Source organism: Engraulis encrasicolus, chromosome 9 (genome assembly GCF_034702125.1).
Source record: "Engraulis encrasicolus isolate BLACKSEA-1 chromosome 9, IST_EnEncr_1.0, whole genome shotgun sequence".
Classification (NCBI taxonomy): domain Eukaryota; kingdom Metazoa; phylum Chordata; class Actinopteri; order Clupeiformes; family Engraulidae; genus Engraulis; species Engraulis encrasicolus.
In genome coordinates, this window is record NC_085865.1 from 48,223,579 (window position 1) to 48,242,553 (window position 18,975).

General features: G+C 41.0%; 1 protein-coding gene across 1 annotated transcript; it reads right to left on the minus strand.

Annotated features, from left to right (window-relative positions):
• Positions 1-67: 67 nt before the first annotated feature.
• LOC134455942 (solute carrier family 22 member 13-like) lies at positions 68-17,425 on the minus strand. The gene is made up of 10 exons (XM_063207309.1): positions 16,694-17,425; positions 10,936-11,039; positions 10,195-10,349; positions 9,233-9,401; positions 6,105-6,225; positions 5,303-5,397; positions 4,897-5,111; positions 4,262-4,370; positions 2,814-3,023; positions 68-459 (listed from the first exon to the last, which is right to left on the minus strand). The coding sequence occupies exons 1-10, from the start codon at positions 17,054-17,056 to the stop codon at positions 396-398; spliced, it is 1,605 nt and encodes a 534-aa protein (XP_063063379.1). The 5' UTR covers positions 17,057-17,425; the 3' UTR covers positions 68-395.
• Positions 17,426-18,975: the final 1,550 nt, after the last annotated feature.

Sequence of the window (18,975 nt, forward strand, 5' to 3'; positions counted from 1 at the left end):
GACTGAGAAATCAGATGTAAGGAATGGAAGTACTACACATAAAATCAATAACAGACAATTGGTGAGATAGAGTTAGGGCATTTATTAAAGGCAACAAGATAACACAAGGGAAAAGAAGGGGAAATCCTCAACAGACATTGGTTTACAAAGGTAAATACATTTTTGAACAATTATTTTTTTGTACATACATCATGTTATAATAATGACAGTCTCATAAAACACATGTATACTTTTATATGTTATATACTATATAGTGCATGTCATATGTTAAATAATATCGTCAGATTTCAAGAAAATATAATGTTTTACTTAAAAACAGTGGCACTTAAAATAAGGACTATACATTCTTATGTACAATATAATTTAATTTCACATTAAACCTTGATCACAGATCTTCACAGTTTGGAAGCCTGAAGTACTTTGTCTTCTTTGTCATTGCAAGGCAAGTTTTCAAGTTCTCTGTAAACAGAAACAAGGCAGTCTGTTAACCTTGTCGATGGAATGTGTGTCACATTTTGTAAAATGACCAGACAAAACCAAAGACTAATGTTGGTACACAGAATGAGGAAATTACTCCTCCCTCATACACCAATCTTGCAAATAATGTGCTTAATTTGTGCTAAAAAAATTGTGTTCTCATCTGCCTTTGGTGATAGTTAGTTAGGTATTTATTATCTATTCTACAATATAGTTTTTCTTCTCTCTTCTCTTTCTCTACTCTTCAGCACATTGAATGACAGTTATATGCGATAATGTGCTATATAAATTATACAAATTATATTGATTGATTGATTGATTTATCACACTCACATCTAAACAAGTGCAAACAATGTTCTGAATGCCAAAGTTAGGAGAGGCATGAGCAGGGGTGAAAGTAATTTTCGTTTCTTACCGGTGCTCAGGGTTGCCAGATGAGACTGATTATTTCCAACCCCAAAAAATACTCAAAACTCGTCTGGAAGCCCTAAATCTCACCCAATTTGAACAAAAATTCTATTGATTTCTATGGCCATAAACCGGCAGAAAAACCCTCCCAAATACCCCTTTTACCCGTCTTTTTACCTGCAGAAGGCCATTCTAAGCAGCCCAATTGGGCGGAAAACCGCCCAATCTGGCAACACTGCCGGTGCTACCCACCACTCCACCCCCATCCACAAACAAACAATAAACACGCAAAATAAAACATGTGCACTACATATCTACGTACATCGCTGCTGCATGACTATTTCAGATGTCTCTTCATAGGATAGCACTTGTCTCAAATGGCATAGTGTGTTTGTATGTGTTTTCTACTTAAATAGCAGACATCACTTTTTTCAAATGTGGGTTTTTGGGCAGCATTAAACCTATTCTATACCGGTACTGCACACCAGCTGTAAATTTCTTACCGGTGTTATGGACCTGTGTGCACCCATCTACAAATATTTTCACCCCTGGACATGCGTGTTATAGTTCTGCCAGATATTTATAACAACAGAACAAGTGCAAATAGTATTCGGAGTGCCATAGTTAGTGCCGATGGGAGTGCACTGTGCAGTAAATCTATACAAAACCTGTGCAGTAAACCTTTACATTTGATATGCAAATAAAGTGCAAATAATATTTTTAATTCCAAAGTGAAATGCCATCGAGCAGTTAAGTGTTGCTGTACTGATGGATATACAGATTAAGGAGGCCAAGATCAGGCTCAGATCAAGGAGGAGGAAAGGGAAGAGGAAATAAAGTTCTTTTAGCCAATGGGAGTGTACTATGCACCTGTACAAGACATCATCCAACATGTTAGTATTGCTGTGTGGAGCATGAGAGTTGGTATATGGACTTTATCACAAATGAAGTGTTTCATAGCAAAATGGTGTATATCCGTTTTGGAACATTTATGGAAATTGACATTTTTTGTATTGGATTGCATTGCATTGCAAAAGGCATTTCATATAGGGTTAAAAGTATGTTTCCAAAATATATTTCACAAATAGATGATAGGATGTCTGAACAGTCATTTCCAATAATAACATGCAAAATTCAAAAATGGTGGATACGTCATTTTGCAATGAAACTCTTCCTGACCTACAATGAAATTCTTGAAATATTCAGTATCAGTGTGTTGGCCGGTATTCAGAACAATTGAACAAGCATTAATAAAACTCTAAGAAGCAAAGTTAGTGCCAATGTCAGTGGACAGAAAACCTCTATAAATCATCATCCAAAATGTTAGTATTGCTGTGAGGAGCACGAGAGTTGGTGTATAGACAGGTGCAAACCATCATCACAAATTTACCATTATTGTGAGGATGGGGAGTTGGTGTATTGGCAGATATCCAGGACAACAGCACAATTAACAAGTAAAAATCTGGGTGCCAAAGTTAGTGCCAAATGTTGGTGGACAGTAGTGTTGCCAGATGTACGATAATAATCGTATTTGTACCATAATTTTGTCCATTTTGAGTTCATTCAGTTCCTTTTGATGCCTTGAAACAACAATTTGGGTCTTATATGATCATTTCCTCCCAAAAAGCCCCCAAAAACGATAATTTCGAGGTTTTGGTACAATAATTCAGCATTTTCCATCTGGCAACACTGGTGGACAGTATACCTTATGGAATTATCCCGACCGATACCAATGCTGTGAGGATGAGTGTGGGCTGACAGGTGTTCGATATTTGATTCGATATTCAAATCATAAACGCAAGTGCAAACAATATTTCAAGTGCAAAAGTTAATGTCCAAGTCATTGGAAAATACACCTCTACAAATCATCCCAATCACAAATGTTACTGTCGGAGGAGGGTGTGCAGTGTGCAGGGTTTTCTACTGACGCATGTTTCTTCTCTGGTTCTTCTACGTGATCCGGCAGCTCCGTGTTGAGGGTCTCGGGCAGGAGGAAACAGAGCACCCCCCCTAGGAAGGGCAGGGAACCGTAGATGACCATGGGAACAGCCCCGTGGTACACCTTCAGGAGCCCGATCAGGGGGGCCAGAATGCCCGCCACCCGCGCAAACATGGAGTTTATGCCCACGCCACTCTGCCTGTGGAGAGACACTAGGTTAGATTTAGTCCGAATCCCATTTCTATTTTCTACCCCCACCCCTACGCCTTCCCCTTGACCCTCGTCCCTTCAAATGGAGCAGTAAGGGATAGGGCTTGAAACGTAACCTATGAATTGAGACATCCCTTCAACAGTCACGGAATGACACCCAGAGCACCCAAAAAACAGCCTCTCTATGGTTAAACCAACAATATTGCTTGTAATTAGTCGTGCAACAATTTAAAAAAGGACAACGGTGTTGCACAAGCTTCGCAATTCCTTCACAACTTCCATGCATTAGGTTGACATTAAAAGCGATTTTTTTTTTCATTTGCGTCATGGCGAAAAAGACCATTACACATGGAACAATATTTAACTGAGTACAATGGAATAATTATTACAGCTGTGACACCGTAAATTACGGCGAAAATACTTACTGTATATTGGTGTGCTTTTGTGAAAGCCGCCAAATGTTTAAGGCATTTGCAATGCATTCGGGGAAATCAGTCGTAGCCCTCTGTTTTAAGTGTGCCTTCGGAAAATCTCAGTTTTAAGGGGTAGAAAGCCCTTCCCCTCACCCCTTCGCCTCTGTCTGAACGTGAATTGGGATGGCCCTCGCTCTTCACGTGAACGTACAAAACGGAGGGGATAAGGTAAGGCGTAGGGCTAAGGGGTGAAATGGGATTCAGCCTTAGATCAGCTTTTCCCAAACTTTGGAATATCAGGGTCGGCTTTGAAATGTGAAAAAAAATCTGCAGCCCCTCAAACCTTACATCATAACTCAACACATGAATAATCTCAATTGGCACAATTCACCGGGAAACAAACAACTTTGAGCAGCTCCTACAGCCCTGGGTAGAGGCCTGTTCAAGGCAGTGACTTGGTTTATTGGTTTATTGGTTTATGGTTATTCGTTATCTTCTTAGTCAGACCAGAATCTCTGTATGAGATTTGAAAGTTGATAGTAATCATGCTACAATTCACCAAGTTGTTGTGGCTAGGCTGATAGCTGGGAAACTTTATTGATTTCTCCACGGAGGCAGGGCCAGGAGGCGGGGCGAGGCCACAAGCACAAGTAGTGGACAGGAGTGTGCATATTGGAATGCATCCACTATGTTTGGCTGCCTTGATCAGATGGAGAGAGAACCTAGCAGACTTCCCTACTGTACCAACGGTACCCACTGAGCTGCATGGTTGATAAGCTGTTCAGCTGCTTGTGAAGGGTTTACTACAACTTACCTCATGACTGTGGGGTAGAGCTCAGCGGTGTAGGCATACACAATACTGAAAGCAGCCGCACAGCAGAACTTCCCCAGCACAGCGATCACTGTCATCACCACGGGTAGTGCTGGGAAGACAAGGAGTGATGGCAGGAGCATCATTATATGCGGCTACCTTGGTGCCTCAGGCCCTTGTCTGTCCTGTGAATGTTTACATCTTATGGCCAATACAAATATGATAACATGTAAATGTTTGGGTGGAATTAGATAAAGCAGACTTTGTTCGTTCCTTCTTGTGATTTCCGGGAAGATTAGACTGTTTTATGACCAACTTTGACAGAAATGTAAGAAAATTCAAAGGGTGTGTACAAACTGCATTTAGGCTCTTGAAATGTAATGTTTTAAATTCAAAATGTCTGTATATTAGAGCTGAATGAACACATTCTAAAGCAAGATGAGGGCCCTAGGTTTTAAATGCAACTTATGTCATGCTTTTGTGTGCTTCGGAGGCTGAGATATTTAGGTTTTAATAGGCAAAGTGCACCTTTCCCAAGAAAGGCTTAGGCATTCAGCAGGTGTTTTTTGCAGGTGCCTTAAGCTAAAATGGGTTACTGTACTGTACTGTACTACCGAATGAAAAACCTTTGGCAGTACCTTCTGGTATGGCAGGTATGACAAGGCAGGCAGCTCCACTGATGAACAGGGTTAAGCTGAGGCAGATGCGCCTGCCAAATCGCTCGATGAGGGGGATGCACCCGAGACGAGCAGGAAACTCTGCGATGCCAAATATCAGCTGGGTGAGGTAGATGTCCAGGCCAAAGTTCCCAACGTTCAGGCTCACGCCGTAGTACACCAGGCTGGTGACAAACCTGCCGAGATTCAAGACAAGGACAGAAAACAGAGTTGGGTGTTGAAAGCGAAAGTGAAAGCCCACCTGAGAAACTCCAACTCCCATTGTCATTGTGATATAGCACTTCACAGCACACGAGTGCACACTGCACACAACAAAGCTGCATTTATGCCTCACCCATGCAAGGGTGATGCCGTGTTGTATGCTTACCAGATATAGCACATGATGAGGGCCCTTTTTCTCAGATAAGCGACTCTGAAGAGGTCCAATATCGTGCCAGTTTTCATTGTACTATCGGCCTCTAGCTAAACAAAAACACAGCGCACATTTAGAAAGTGTTATTCCAAAATTTGCTCTGATATTCACATTGTCATCCATCAATCCAACCATCTATCCATCCACCAGGGGTGGAACTTAAGTTTTTTCCCCACCAGTCACTGTGGCAGGTAGATTTCAAAATCTACCAGTCACTCGCCGTTTTTACCAGTCAACTCATATAATAATTTCAATAGCAATCGAACTCAGTTCATTTTTATTATTATTCAAACTATTATTATTATTGGAATTATTATTATGATTGTATATGTTTTTGTTAACGTTAGGTTGACCATGTCCTTAAGACCAGAAAGGTGGACTTCTTACGTGGTTGGGGGTCTGGGGGCCTCTGAGTTTTTCGATTTTTAGATACAATTTCCTGCATTCTAATCAATTTCAGGGTGAAGAATGGCAAATCCCATTGGGCAAAAAAATCGCTTGGACATTCAGGCTATTCATAGCTCGAGTGGAGGTGAAAGTTTTCACCCGTCAAAGTGACTGGTGGGTTGAAAAATGTCACCACTGAAATGTACTCGTCATTGGCAGGTGGACTGGTGCCTATTTCCATCCCTGCCATCCACCCATTCATCCATCCGTCCACCCATGCCTGTGCAGCCTGTTTACATTCAACTGAGTCCAACAAACAAATAACAATGTGCAATGTGTGTTCTGAGACAGAAGAAGAAGCAATACGCACCTTATTCAGCAGACTTTCTGGAACGTCCCTTTTGTTGACCCGTGCAACTTTCTGAATCTCCTTCCGAGCTTCATCTTGCCGTCCCTGCGTAAGAAGCCAACGAGCCGATTCTGGAAGAAGCCTTGGCAGCAATGTAAAAATAATATGTTGAACTAACAGAGTAACTGAGATTGACATCATACTACTTTAACCCATTGATACAGGTGGTGAGAATGGGCTCCATCACATCATCCTCCTTGACCATCAGCACGGGAGCTCCGCAAGGTTGCGTTCTGAGCCCTCTCCTCTACTCTCTATATACGCATGACTGTGTGGCTATACACAACAACAACACCATCATCAAGTTTGCAGATGATACCACTGTTATCGGTTTAATCTCAAACAATGATGAAACAGCCTACAGGGAAGAAATAAACAACCTCATGGAGTGGTGTAGAGGAAACAACTTGTCTCTGAATGTGTCCAAGACAAAATAATTAATAGTTGACTTCAGGAGGAAAGAACACCAGTTTGAAACCATTAACATCAACGGTGAGACAGTGGAGAGGCGTTACCATCTCAGAGGACCTCACCTGGGACAGTCACACACAGCGCATTGTTAAAAAAAGCCAGCAACGTCTGTACCACCTCAGACGATTGAGAAAATTTGGGATGAGACCCAAGATCCTGAGGTCGTTTTACAGAGGCACCATTGAGAGCATTCTGACGGGGACCATTACTGCATGGTATGGGAACTGCTCTCAAGCAGAGACGGTCTTATACGAGACGAATCACTCATGAATCCTTCCATAGGAATGAACGAGAGCATTTGGCTACGCGAGCATGGCGTTTGCCGGCGTCACTCCCACCTGTCCGGTAACGAGAGCCAATTGCTTGCTGAGCTGCGCTGTCACTTATCCAATCGTCTCGACGCCTCGACGCAAGTGCAAACGTAAACCTTTACGACTGCTCGTACCTAATCGGTTTGTTTGCTGGCGGCCATGTGGTTTGTTTGCCGTCCGTGGAAACTTCATTGTGAATTGGGCAGAGAGCGCAACTCGACCATTAATCACCTTTCTGCGCCCATCCAAAATGCAGGTGCAAGACAAAGGGACAGATATAATCACGGAAACAAAAACGGCCGTGTGCATACATGTGCACAGCCGTTGTGGTTTTACTTATGGTTGAAAACAAATAAGTAAGAAAAAGCAAAACGGGAGCAAGTCTGCACTTTGATCAGTTTAGCTTTTTTTTCTTATATTTTTCACCGTTGGTCATAGCTATTATCAGTTTAGGCAACAACATGATATCACAGTTTAAAACACCAATTTTGAGGCAGGCTAGCCTACATCATTAATTTATTCAATAGCCTATTTTTTTTATTACTGATGAGCAGGGACGACCATTGTGCTTACTGCTTTGGCTATCAGAAAATAAATCCAGTGTCTTTTCTGTACGATGACCGGAGAATGGATGCCCGTTTGACAGCCGGCCGGAAGAGGTGAAGTCCACGCAACTTGCTCCCACCTGCCGCAAAAGAGAACGTTGTCGTGGAATGTGGCGCATGCGCAGATCAAAAATAGCATAAAGAAAAACGCTGTTTAAAAGTGTTACTTTCATGTTTCGGTCATTCTAAGACGGCCAGTAAACCCAGTTTTTCATTGTGATTCCAACCATATGAGTTGCGTGTCGCTGTGTTGTCCCACTGTCACACAACATTATTTCCCCCATTCATTCTTATATACACCATCACTGACTAATCTCAAATAGTCAGTTTGAGGCGTAGCCAAGATGGCCGCCGAGTGATGGGACTTATGGGAACAGACTTTGTCTCAAGCCAACAGGAGAGCTCTTCAGAGGGTTGTGCGTACAGCTCAGAATATATGCGGCTGTGACTTACCCTCCATACTGGAGCTATTTGAGGGAAGGAGCATCAGGAAGGCAAAGAAAATCTTGGCTGATCCTAGTCACCCCAACCATGGACTGTTTACTATGTTACCATCTGGGAAACGGTACAGAAGCCTGAAATCTCATACTACCAGACTCCAAAGTAGTTTCTTCCACCAAGCAATAAGATTACTGAATTCATGCTGAAGACAACAAGGCACTTTCTTTGCACTTTTTTCCACCCCCCCCCCCCTTTTTTTTTTTTTTTTTTTTTTTTTTAATCTTTTTGAGGACACAAGAAAAACACAACAATTTTTACTCTTTATAGGCTTCAAACCTATAATTAGACGTAATAAACTAATCTTGAATCTTGAATCTTGAATCTTGTGTCCTGGAGACACATAAAGTATATGTTGCATTCAGGTTCTTGAGATTTGAGCTGTTTTATTAAACATGTGGCTAAGTTAGAGCTGAATGAACACATTCTAAGGCAAAACGAGGGTCCTAGCTTTTAAATGCAACTCATTTCATGTTTGTATGTGCTTCGGAGGTTGAGATATTTAGGATTTAATAGGAAGAGGGCACCCTTTCCCAAAAAGGGCTTAGGACAAAAGGGGTTAAATGCCCCTGTTTATACTCATACTGTCCGAAACACTGTGAGGTGTAGCCCCTTAATGCACGCCGTACCTCCAGTGGCTCGCTGTAATAGTCATTGAAATGTACCTACCATAGCACTACAATACTATGACACAACACAGGCCCTTTAGTAATGCACCACGACTTGGTCATTACCATACTGGTAACAACAAATGTATAAAGCCGCGTCTTAAGGGGTTAAAATGACAAGTTTACATCTTAACATTACATTACCTTACATTACACTTAGGGAGAAGTAAGGTGAGGGTAAGGTAAAGGTGGGAATCAAACTTGCAAATAATCACAACGTCCGCATTCCAAATGAAGATTCTAGACGTGTCTAAGTTAGACGCCCGCGTAGCGAAGCGTCTATCTTGCTTGCAAGATTCTGGTGCAGTTGGCATGGTTCCTACAGCTTTACAGACAGTAATACATTTTAAAAGTACCCTACCCTAATGGCAGATAATCCGGATAACGGTCTTCGAGGTTGACCAGTTCCACAAAGTTAATGGCCTGGCATGCTGCGCACGTCGGCAGAGTTCGGAGCCGCTGCCTTGCCATTAACTTTGTGGAAACGGTCACCATCGTCGGCCGTTATCCCTTACATATACTCCCCCCTCCCTTACCAGTAGTGCACCGCGAGCAGTACGAGCGGTGCGGAGAGCACCAGCTGCAGGAGCCTCCATCCTCTGATGGCGTAGGAGATGCCTGACAGCAGCATGAGGCCCACGGCGAAGCAGCTGTGGGACACGATGGTGAAGAGAGCTCGCTTTGACGTGCCACACCACTCTGCACCTACAACAAATATATTAAAGTGTTTAGGGTTAAGTCCTCGACGTGCCACACCACTCCACACCTATACACAGTACATTTCATTTTTAGGGTATATATTACATTGCTAGGGTTTCAATTATTTGGTAAGGCCTCGGCGTGTCACACCACTCCGCACTTACACAACAAGCAACAACAGTATAGTACTACAGTGTTAGTGGTGGTGTGCATTGACACTGCTCTTACGATTCCATTCGATTACGATTTGGGAGATAAAGCTTTGATACGAAACGATTCAGTCCGATTCTAACAATACAGACAATCAGATACTGAACATTTTACTGACTGTTGTGTGCATCAGCCTCGTCGTTTGCTGTGGAAGTGCGATGCCCATGGCAATAATTGAAAAAATATGTTGCATCGATTATGACATTTGTCGAATCAGTTATTGAATTGTCCGTGCTCGCGTCACAATTCATTGTAGAATCGATTATTGTTGACACCATTGTTTTTTGGGTTCAGTTTATTTGGTAAGTCCTCGATGTGTCACAGCACTCCAGCCCAACAACAAGGAGCAACAGTCTATCAGAGTTGAATAAAGTAGAAGCAATCTTACAGATGTAATTACAACACTAGCTAAAAGTTAAAAGTTAAAGTTTATCACCAGTGTTGTAATACATTTGTATGAATACTTTTACTTCTAATGTATACAAGTCTGCAGTATACAACAATGTTTAGGGTTCAATTTATTTGGTAAGGCCTTGACATGCCACACAACTGCTGGACAACATCACACCTTAACTCATTGGATACCTACCTAACACAAAGGCGTTTACGGTTATCCCTGAGACTGCGATGCCGACGACGAATCGTAGGGCGATGTAAACATATATGTTTGGAGAGAAAGCCACCCCCACACCAAACAGAAGCTCAAGAAGCAGGGACAACAGTATGACAAATCGCCGCCCATATCTGCAAAACAAGAGATACATGTTTGTATATAGATTCTATACAGATGTGTGCAAAATGCCTGGTCTGCCTATCTATATGCATGTGTGTAATATGGTTCACCTGTCGTAATTAAGTAACTGCACTTCACTCCACTACTTGCCACTTTATATTTCCCATAACTGTGATCTGAAACTGAAATTAACATACTGTAAATCTGACGAAAGAATGGCTGACCAATCAAAAACTCATTCTATTTGTTCCATGAGGTATGCATATGAATTCAACACAAATCACCAGACAAGGATTGAATTAACAGTTTAATGTCACAAGTAAAACACCTGCAACTGACGCAGTCATTATTGAATTTCTTACATGCAGCATGACAACATCTAATGGTTTTTTTTTTTCAGTTATCTGATAATTGCCAGGTATCGGTCTTGTGACCAGAGTTGTATAAAGTAGAAGTAGAAGTATTACAAATGTTATTACAACACTAGTGTTATTATGATATGACATCTTTATAATATACTACTAGTGTACGTCTACTGCAACTTCCTACAACTCCGATTGTGACCATGTAAATTGACCTAATATCTTGTATCCTTACTTGTCCGCCATTGGCCCAAGGATCAGAGCCCCAACCAGGAGTCCAGCCATATAAATGGACTGAGAGGCCTCATTGATGGAGGCATTGTCACACACCAAGCTGAACTGTGGAGAGGGGAAAAAATAAAGCACACACACTGAAACGGTCTACAATCAAGAATAAACAAACACCAGGGGACACCAGTGCGCCAAGCACGCTTTGGGTCCTTGGTAAGTCAGTATCGAAATCGCGATATCAAGAGTGGCAAAAATGACCTAATTATCGCGAACAAGTAAAATATTTCTGTGCAGTCCAATCATTTGCTGAATGTCAGCAAAAGCGAAAGAAGCCCACCATGACCAAAGCCACGCTCCCCATACAGACCAAAAAATTAGAGTCAAGAAAAACATTTGGCTTGTTTCCTGCCTACTGTAGCCCTATGTATGCAGCTCCATTATGGATCAACTATAAAAAAGAGACAATGCGTAAACTCCAAGTAGCATATAATGACTGCCTGAGGATAATGCTGAAAAAGCCCAGGAGTTGCAGTGCTAGTAAACTATTTTGTGATTCAGGTCTATGTACTTTACAGGCTCTCTTGACTAACCTAATGTTTAAGTTCATGTGCCGTTTTGATAAGTCTGAAAACTGCATTATAATGATTCTCACAAGTGCCTGATATAGCTCTGTCTGATACTAATCATATATGTGGAAACATTGGTATGGCTGCCTTCTAAGACTGCCATGACATAGTTTGTATATGCTTTGGCATCATTGCTGTTTTTTTATTTCTTATTTATTTCTTCTTTTTCCTGCACATTTTATTTCTATGTATACAGTCCCAAGAAAAAGTTTGTACACCCTTTGAAATTTCTTACCTTTCTGTTAAAATTGGTCATAAAACATGGTCTGATCTTCCCGGAAATCACAAGAAGGAACAACCAGAGTCTGCTTTAACTAATTCAACCCCAATATTTACAAGTTTTCATATTTTCATTGGCCATAAGATGTAAACATTCACAGGACAGCAAGGCATAAGTAAGTACACCCTAGCATTCAATAGGTTTTAACCCTAAGTTAGTCACAATAACCTCAACCAGATGTTTCCTGTAGTTGCAGATCAGATTAACAAAACAATCTGGATGTATCTGGTCTCCCTCTTCTTTAGAAAACTGCCTCTCGTCAGCAAGGTTTGAAGGATGTCTGGAGTGCATAGCTTTCTTGACTTCATGCCATATAATCTCAATTGTTTTTTTGTCAGGGCTTTGACTGGGCTATTCCAGAATGTGTATTTCATTATTATGAAGCCATTCTAAAGTCGATTTGCTTCTAAAGTATGGGTTGTTGTCACATTTCAGGACCCATGCTCTTGTGTGCTTCAACTGTTTGACAGACTATCTCACTTTTTTCTGTAAAATATCTCGATAAACTTCTGAGTTCATTGTTCCACTGATAATAGAAAACTGAAAAGGGCCTGAGGCAGGAGGGTAGCCGCATATAATGATGCTCCCGCCACCATACTCAAAGGTGGAGATGATGCTTTGGTGAAGGTGTGGTTCTCCAGTTCTCCTCCAAACATGACATTGTGTGTTCCCCTGAACAATTCAACTTTGGTTTCAACGTTGGTCTACAGAATATTTTGCAGAAATTCTATGAAGCATATAAATGCTTTTTTGCAAACCTCAAAGGTGCAGCAATATTTTTGGTATTGATATTTTGGTCAGAAACCCCATTCATTTTAGATTGGCAGAATTAATCCCATTTTTAGCTATTCTTGGTTACATCTCCTCTTCTGAGTATGGTGGCGGGAGCATAATTATATGCAGCTTCCTTGCTGCCTCAGGCCCTTGACAGTTTGCTATCATCAGTGGAACAAGGAACTCAAATTTATTGTGATATTTTACAGAAAAAACGTGAGGAAGTTTGTCACACAGTTGAAGCACACAAGAGTATGGGTCCTGAAATGTGACAACAACCCATACTTTAGAAGCAAATCGACTTTAGAATGGCTTCATAATAATGAAATACACATTCTGAAATAGCCCAGTCAAAGCCCTGACAAAAACAATTGAGATTATATGGCATGAAGTCAAGAAAGCTATACACTCCAGACATCCCACAAACCTTGCTGACGAGAGGCAGTTCTCTAAAGAAGAGGGAGACAAGATACAAACAGATTGTTTTGTTAATCTGATCTGTAACTACAGGACAAGTCTGGTTGATGATATTGCAACTAACTGAGGGTTAAAACCTACTTAATGCAAGGGTGTACTTACTTTTGCCCTGCTGTCCTGTGAATGTTATGGCCGTATGACCAATAAAAATATGATAACATGTAAATGTTTGGGTGGAATTAATTAAAGCAGACTCTGGTTGTTCCTTCTTGAGATTTCCGGGAAGATCAGACCATGTTTTATGATCAATTTTGACAGAAATGTAAGAAATTTCAAAGGGTGTACAAACTTTTTCCTGGGACTGTATGTTGTGTGTCTGCCTATTGGGCCCTGAGCCTGTAATAAAGTTTATATATATATTTCTAAATATCGTTTAAATATTGTTATCGAGGTATTGCATGCTGTCATCGAGTATCAATTTTTTTCTGATATCTTGCAGCCTTACCGCACAAATACACAGGCCACGACAAGAGCGAGGCGGGCGACGGAAGTAATTGTCTTTGTATTGAGTCGCGCAACAAAAGCGATTCTGGAGACAAGAGGCGATTCGCACACCGAGAGCGACAGTTTGAAGTTGAAATCCTGGCTATATTCTATGACGTGGTTCGGCGACCAGCCGCGACAGCCAATGACTGTATAGAGGTCAGTGACCACAGCCAATGGGAAAGTTTGAATGCTTTGCCTTCTGCTTGTAACGGACATACTGTAGTCGCTTCAATCGCGCGTATTGCTCTTGCTGCACAGAAGCGATTCTCTGTCGCCAGAGGCGATTCTAGGGTCAGGTGGGGCCCCAAGCAAAAATGCAAAGGAATGAACATTTGATACAAAATTGCCATTACTACAGTAAAGTGTGAGGTGCTATTCGCCATACATAACAGGGGCTTGGGGGCCCTAAGCGGCTGCCTGCCTAGCCTGGTGACAAGATGCGCCTCTGTCTGTCGCTTCAATCGCGTCACGCTTGGTCTATTCGTGCGGTTACCCACACATACCAATCATTTGGCATTTGGAGAGGTACAGTATGGGTTTGGGTTAGTCTCCCTGGAGTTGTGGAGGACAGGGATGGAGAGTTCAGGTGAGAACATTCCCCAGTTAATGTGCAATGATGCTCAAGAATTGGCCATGAAACATACTAAGTATCAAAGGGATAGGGAGTAGGTCATGGGCAGGGGATAAAAGTGGATGGGAAGTAGTGGGTCAGAAAGTTAAACAGTCACATAGAATGGGTGATATGTGAAAGCAGAGTGGTATGAGGGCAGGAACAACAGAGTTGTCAACAGAGTTGTAACTGTACTGTAATCCTTTTGATAAATGATAAGGTAACACTTCAGTTTAAGGGTACACAGTTTAAGTGTACATAATGTCATTAGGAACAGTGGAATAACTAGTGTAATAACATGTAGTATTAGTGTACTTGCATCAATACAGTGTACTGTATTTATTTGTATCTACATACCATAATTAACATTTAATATGAAGCGTTTTCATGTAGCCTAACATTTTGCCAAATTCTCCCAGGGAGGCAATGGGCGGGACTGAGGCAGATAGCTCTAGTGCAGGGATGCCAAACTTAAAGCCAGGGGGGGAAATTTGGCCCGCAGAGTTATTTTATTCAGCCCCCGAGATCATTTCAAATGTGTATTACAGTTGGCCCCCCACTATGAAATGACCTGTAAAGCAAGAATATATTTGTGGAAAATGTTGGTTACACCAATCGACACAAACCTGCAACCAGTCTGTATCAATTGGTGCAACCAGTATTTTTCATATGACCATCTTGATATTAGTGAAGGTTTCTTCTGTAAAGCAATATTAACGTTTACTTTTGGACATTTGATGTTCTCTTTCAAACGTGCTAGTGTTGTGAAGTAGCAATAGGATAGAAATTAAATCTGTACCAAATAGCAATTGTTGGGTAGCCTAACAAGCAAGCCGACAAATAATTCCAAAGACACTGAAGAGCATTCCATGAACATTTCTTTCACTGTGCCTACAGATGCAGTTTTATCCCCTCTGCTATTAAAGCAGTGAACAGCACATTAGTCCTACTTTTAATGTTTAGCCATGTTTTTTTATAGATCTATTTATATATTTATTTGCTTATTTACTCTTTTCTACATCCTTGTTTTGGAGCACTTGTCTGTTTGTCATGTTGTTTTTTGTTGTCCTTGTTTTGTTTTTGTCCTTTGTCATTAGTATTGTGTTGTCTGTGCAAGTTTTTACTGTGACTGATGTCAGTACTGTGTTGTTTGTGTGAGCTTTTGCTACGTTTACCTGCAACCAAATCTACCTTCTGGTATAAATTAAGTCACCTTACCTTACCTTACCTTACCTTGCACTTTACCCTTGGCACCTCATATACTGCCCCTATACTATAGGACACATTGATTGTACTCTGCTGCTGCTGTGTGTGTGTGTGTGTGTGTGTGTGTGTGTGTGTGTGTGTGTGTGTGTGTGTGTGTGTGTGTGTGTGTGTGTGTGTGTGTGTGTGTGTGTGTGTGTGTGTGCTGTACGTTTTTACTGCACATTGTGTGTGTGTATGTGTGTAGCCTATACAGTATGTGTGTCAATTTCATATGTACAGTAACCTCCCACATACCTGGCCTGAGGTGGTTTTGTGACCTATTTTATGGTATGATGTTCTTGACCTTTGCTTGTTAATTAACATTTGACAGGTGAGGTGTGTCCTGTGTGCCTCTCGCACGCTATGTGGATCTCATGCATTCTGTATATGTGAAGCCTCAGGGTTGATGGTTGAATGGTGGATGGTTACACGAGGTAGCCCAAATGATCAGTTAATCCACAATGAGTGTGCAAATGTTGATAGGCCTAACTTGGGGTGCATGCTTTCACTGAATCAATTGCAATAGTAGTGGTAGTAGCTCCCATGGAAAAAGGTTTGGGGGGGGGGGGGGGGGGTGGTATTGTGGATGGTGCTATAAGGTGCCATAGGTGCTATATATAATATATATAATAGGATGTAATTAGTGGATTGTGTCAACATTCCCTTGCTGTAGTAGCCACCACTGCCCAAACGTCTGCCTTAAATTAGTTTTGGCCTTTGCCCACATCATTAGAATTGTTAGTGTTCAGGGCCCTAAATAGAGCAAAATGTTCTTTTTAAAAGCAAAAAAACATAGCTAAATCGCTTATTTTCATGTATTTCACATTATCTAAACAGACTAGAACAAATATTTGAAAAATATGGATGTTCCATTTATGTTTTATGCACCTAAACCAATGTGGGGTCAAACTGACCCCAAGGAACACAGATGTAGCCAACCCAAAATGTGTACAGCTTTTAAGAAAAACATTTTTGTGGAAATGTCCCCTTCTTCACATTTATGTTTTATTATCTATTTAGGAAAAATCATCAAATATGAAGCAAAAGAAATATGTATTTAATGTTTTTTTCAGACGTTAAACAGTGATTGGGGTCAAATAGACCCCAATGATAATAGGAGGGTTAAGAGCTGTGGGCTACAATAGACTATATGTAAAGACCAAGAAAACTGTGGATTATGTAGACCTAATGTTGCCTCATTTCCGAAAAGCCATGAGCAGAGAGCAGCATCGATGTCATCAGCAGTGTAACATATTTAAATTACCTCTGTGATTATTGAGGTGCCCCCTTGAGGAGCGTCAAAAATCCATCCATCAGTGCATTTGGTCGTGTCGTTCAGTCCGTATGCTTCAATAGTCTCCAAGTCCAGGTCCACAGGTGTAAACATTGAGCAGCTCGCGTCGTCCACGGGGATTGTCAGGTTCATTACTTGGTCGTGCGTCAAATTGGGCCCCACTTTCAAGATCCAGTCTGTGTTGCAGTGGTGGCTGAACGGGAGACCGGTGAACACTTGGGAGAATACGTGGAAAGCGGTGAAGATGTTGGGTATGCATATTGCTAAAAGGAGCCTCACCTGAAAAGTTCCAAAATCCCCGATTTCGGTCAGTATCTGCCCGAAATTAACCATCTTCTCCGCAGCCTGTACCGGTGCACTAAAAGCCTTCCCGTGTCAATCAAAACACCTCTTTGTTTAGTGCGAACTAAACCATTAATAAGACACGTTTTAAGCTTAGAGAATGAAATTACTGGCGCCTCGCTCCATTTGTACCCTCCAGGTATCCCAAAAGCAGTAATTGTTTAACAAAAGCTGCGCGCACCGTGTGGCGCAAGAAGAAAATTGAGAGAGGACAACTTTATTGCGCTGCACATTCTTGCTGAGATCTGGGTAAACTTACGAGCAAACAAACCCACGTGTCTGTCAGACTTTGTAACTCTGTACACTCGAATCAGCCAATCTCACAGCATGGGCGTTTGACTTTTCCCTCCCAACTGTAGCCCATTGCGCACGACTGACATGATTAACCACTTGCGGAAACGCTCAGTAAACGTGACACACATTTGTCATCATGCGGAGAGGTGGGCTGTGATCGAAACACATTGAAAAAGTCCATCATTCACACAACCTCTTGTTTTGTATAAAAATTTAAACATGTTAAACATATGGCACGCACATTTTAGCAATGCATTTTCAATAATAGGCTATTCTAATGCAATTACAATAATTAATTCCGTTGACAAACTGCACAACATTTTGTAGGGACATTGAAAGTAACTGAAAGTAACACTGATGAAGGCAGCCCCCAAGGTAGCCCCAGCAAGCCTCCATGTCCAGAGCCGAGAGCCAGCAGTGACGTCTTTTCTCTCACTTAGTTGTTGTTGGAGAAACAAGAAAAAAAAGAAAAAGAAAGAGAATCAGAAAAAAGGTTCAGGCCAAGCAAGTCAGGACACAAAAGGGAAGGTTCTACAGAGAACAGCTGATATGTTCATTCTTTATTGATTAAAAAATACTCAGGAACATGATTGGAAGTCCAAAACCAACAAAAAAGGAGCAGATTTAAGAATGAGTCAATGTGAAAATAAAAATATATGTAGGCCTACTGTTTATGATCTTAAGATATTCAGCATAAGTGGCAAGCTGACAAGATATGTGATGATACAGAAAAACAAACATTAAAAACACAATTGTTGAATGCAGGGTTCAATGCACTTTTTGTCCACATGTGGCAATACAGAGAGGGGGGGGGAATCAGTGGCACTCATGCTGAGGTGTTGACACACGCTGCATGATATCGTCCTAGATTTTTGAGTTTGCCGGTTTCCAAAAGAACGAAAAAAAAAAGAAACAAAAAGAAAAACCTTGTGCACGCTCATGTCTGTTGAACTGCTCTTTCCAAAGGAAAACTGCACGTTGAGGACAGAACATCCTCTTACATCCCAAAGCCTAAGATTTTTTTAAAACCAAGGATTAATGTACCTATAAATAATCATATTATTCAAATAGGCCAAAGGCATCACAGAATCATCATTGATGCACAGAACAGCATTTGTGACTGAGAAGTCAGATGTAAGGAATGGAAGTAATACACATAAAACTTAAGTGACATTTTTTAAAATAACAGACAACAGATGAGATATAGTTAGAGCATTTACTAGAGGCAACAAAATAACAGAAGAGAAAAGAAGGGGAAATCCTCAACAGACATTGGTTTACAAAATTAAACCAAAACATAATTTTTAAACAATTCATTTTTGTACATACATGATGTTATAATAATGACAATTGCATAAAATGTATAATTTAATATGTTATATATAGTATATATTATAGTCATGTGATATTTTAAATAATATCGTCAGATTTGAAGAAAATGTTTTTTTTACTCGAAAACAAGTGGCACTTATGTACAATATAATTTCATATCACATTAAACCTTGATCACAGATCTTTACAGTTTGGAAGCCTGAAGTACTTTGTCTTCTTTGCCATTGCAAGGCAAGTTTTCAAGTTGTCTGTAAACAGGAACAAGGCAGTCTGCTAACCTTGTC

Excerpts from the sequence above, each read along its gene's own strand:
- LOC134455942 (XM_063207309.1), bottom strand. The coding sequence starts at position 17,056 with ATGGTTAATTTCGGGCAGATACTGACCGAAATCGGGGATTTTGGAACT. Across the intron at positions 9,402-10,194 it reads CGTAAACGCCTTTGTGTTAG|GTGCAGAGTGGTGTGGCACG; the intron begins GTAGGTATCCAA and ends TATTTGTTGTAG. Across the intron at positions 460-2,813 it reads GAACCAGAGAAGAAACATGC|AGAACTTGAAAACTTGCCTT; the intron begins GTCAGTAGAAAA and ends TTCTGTTTACAG.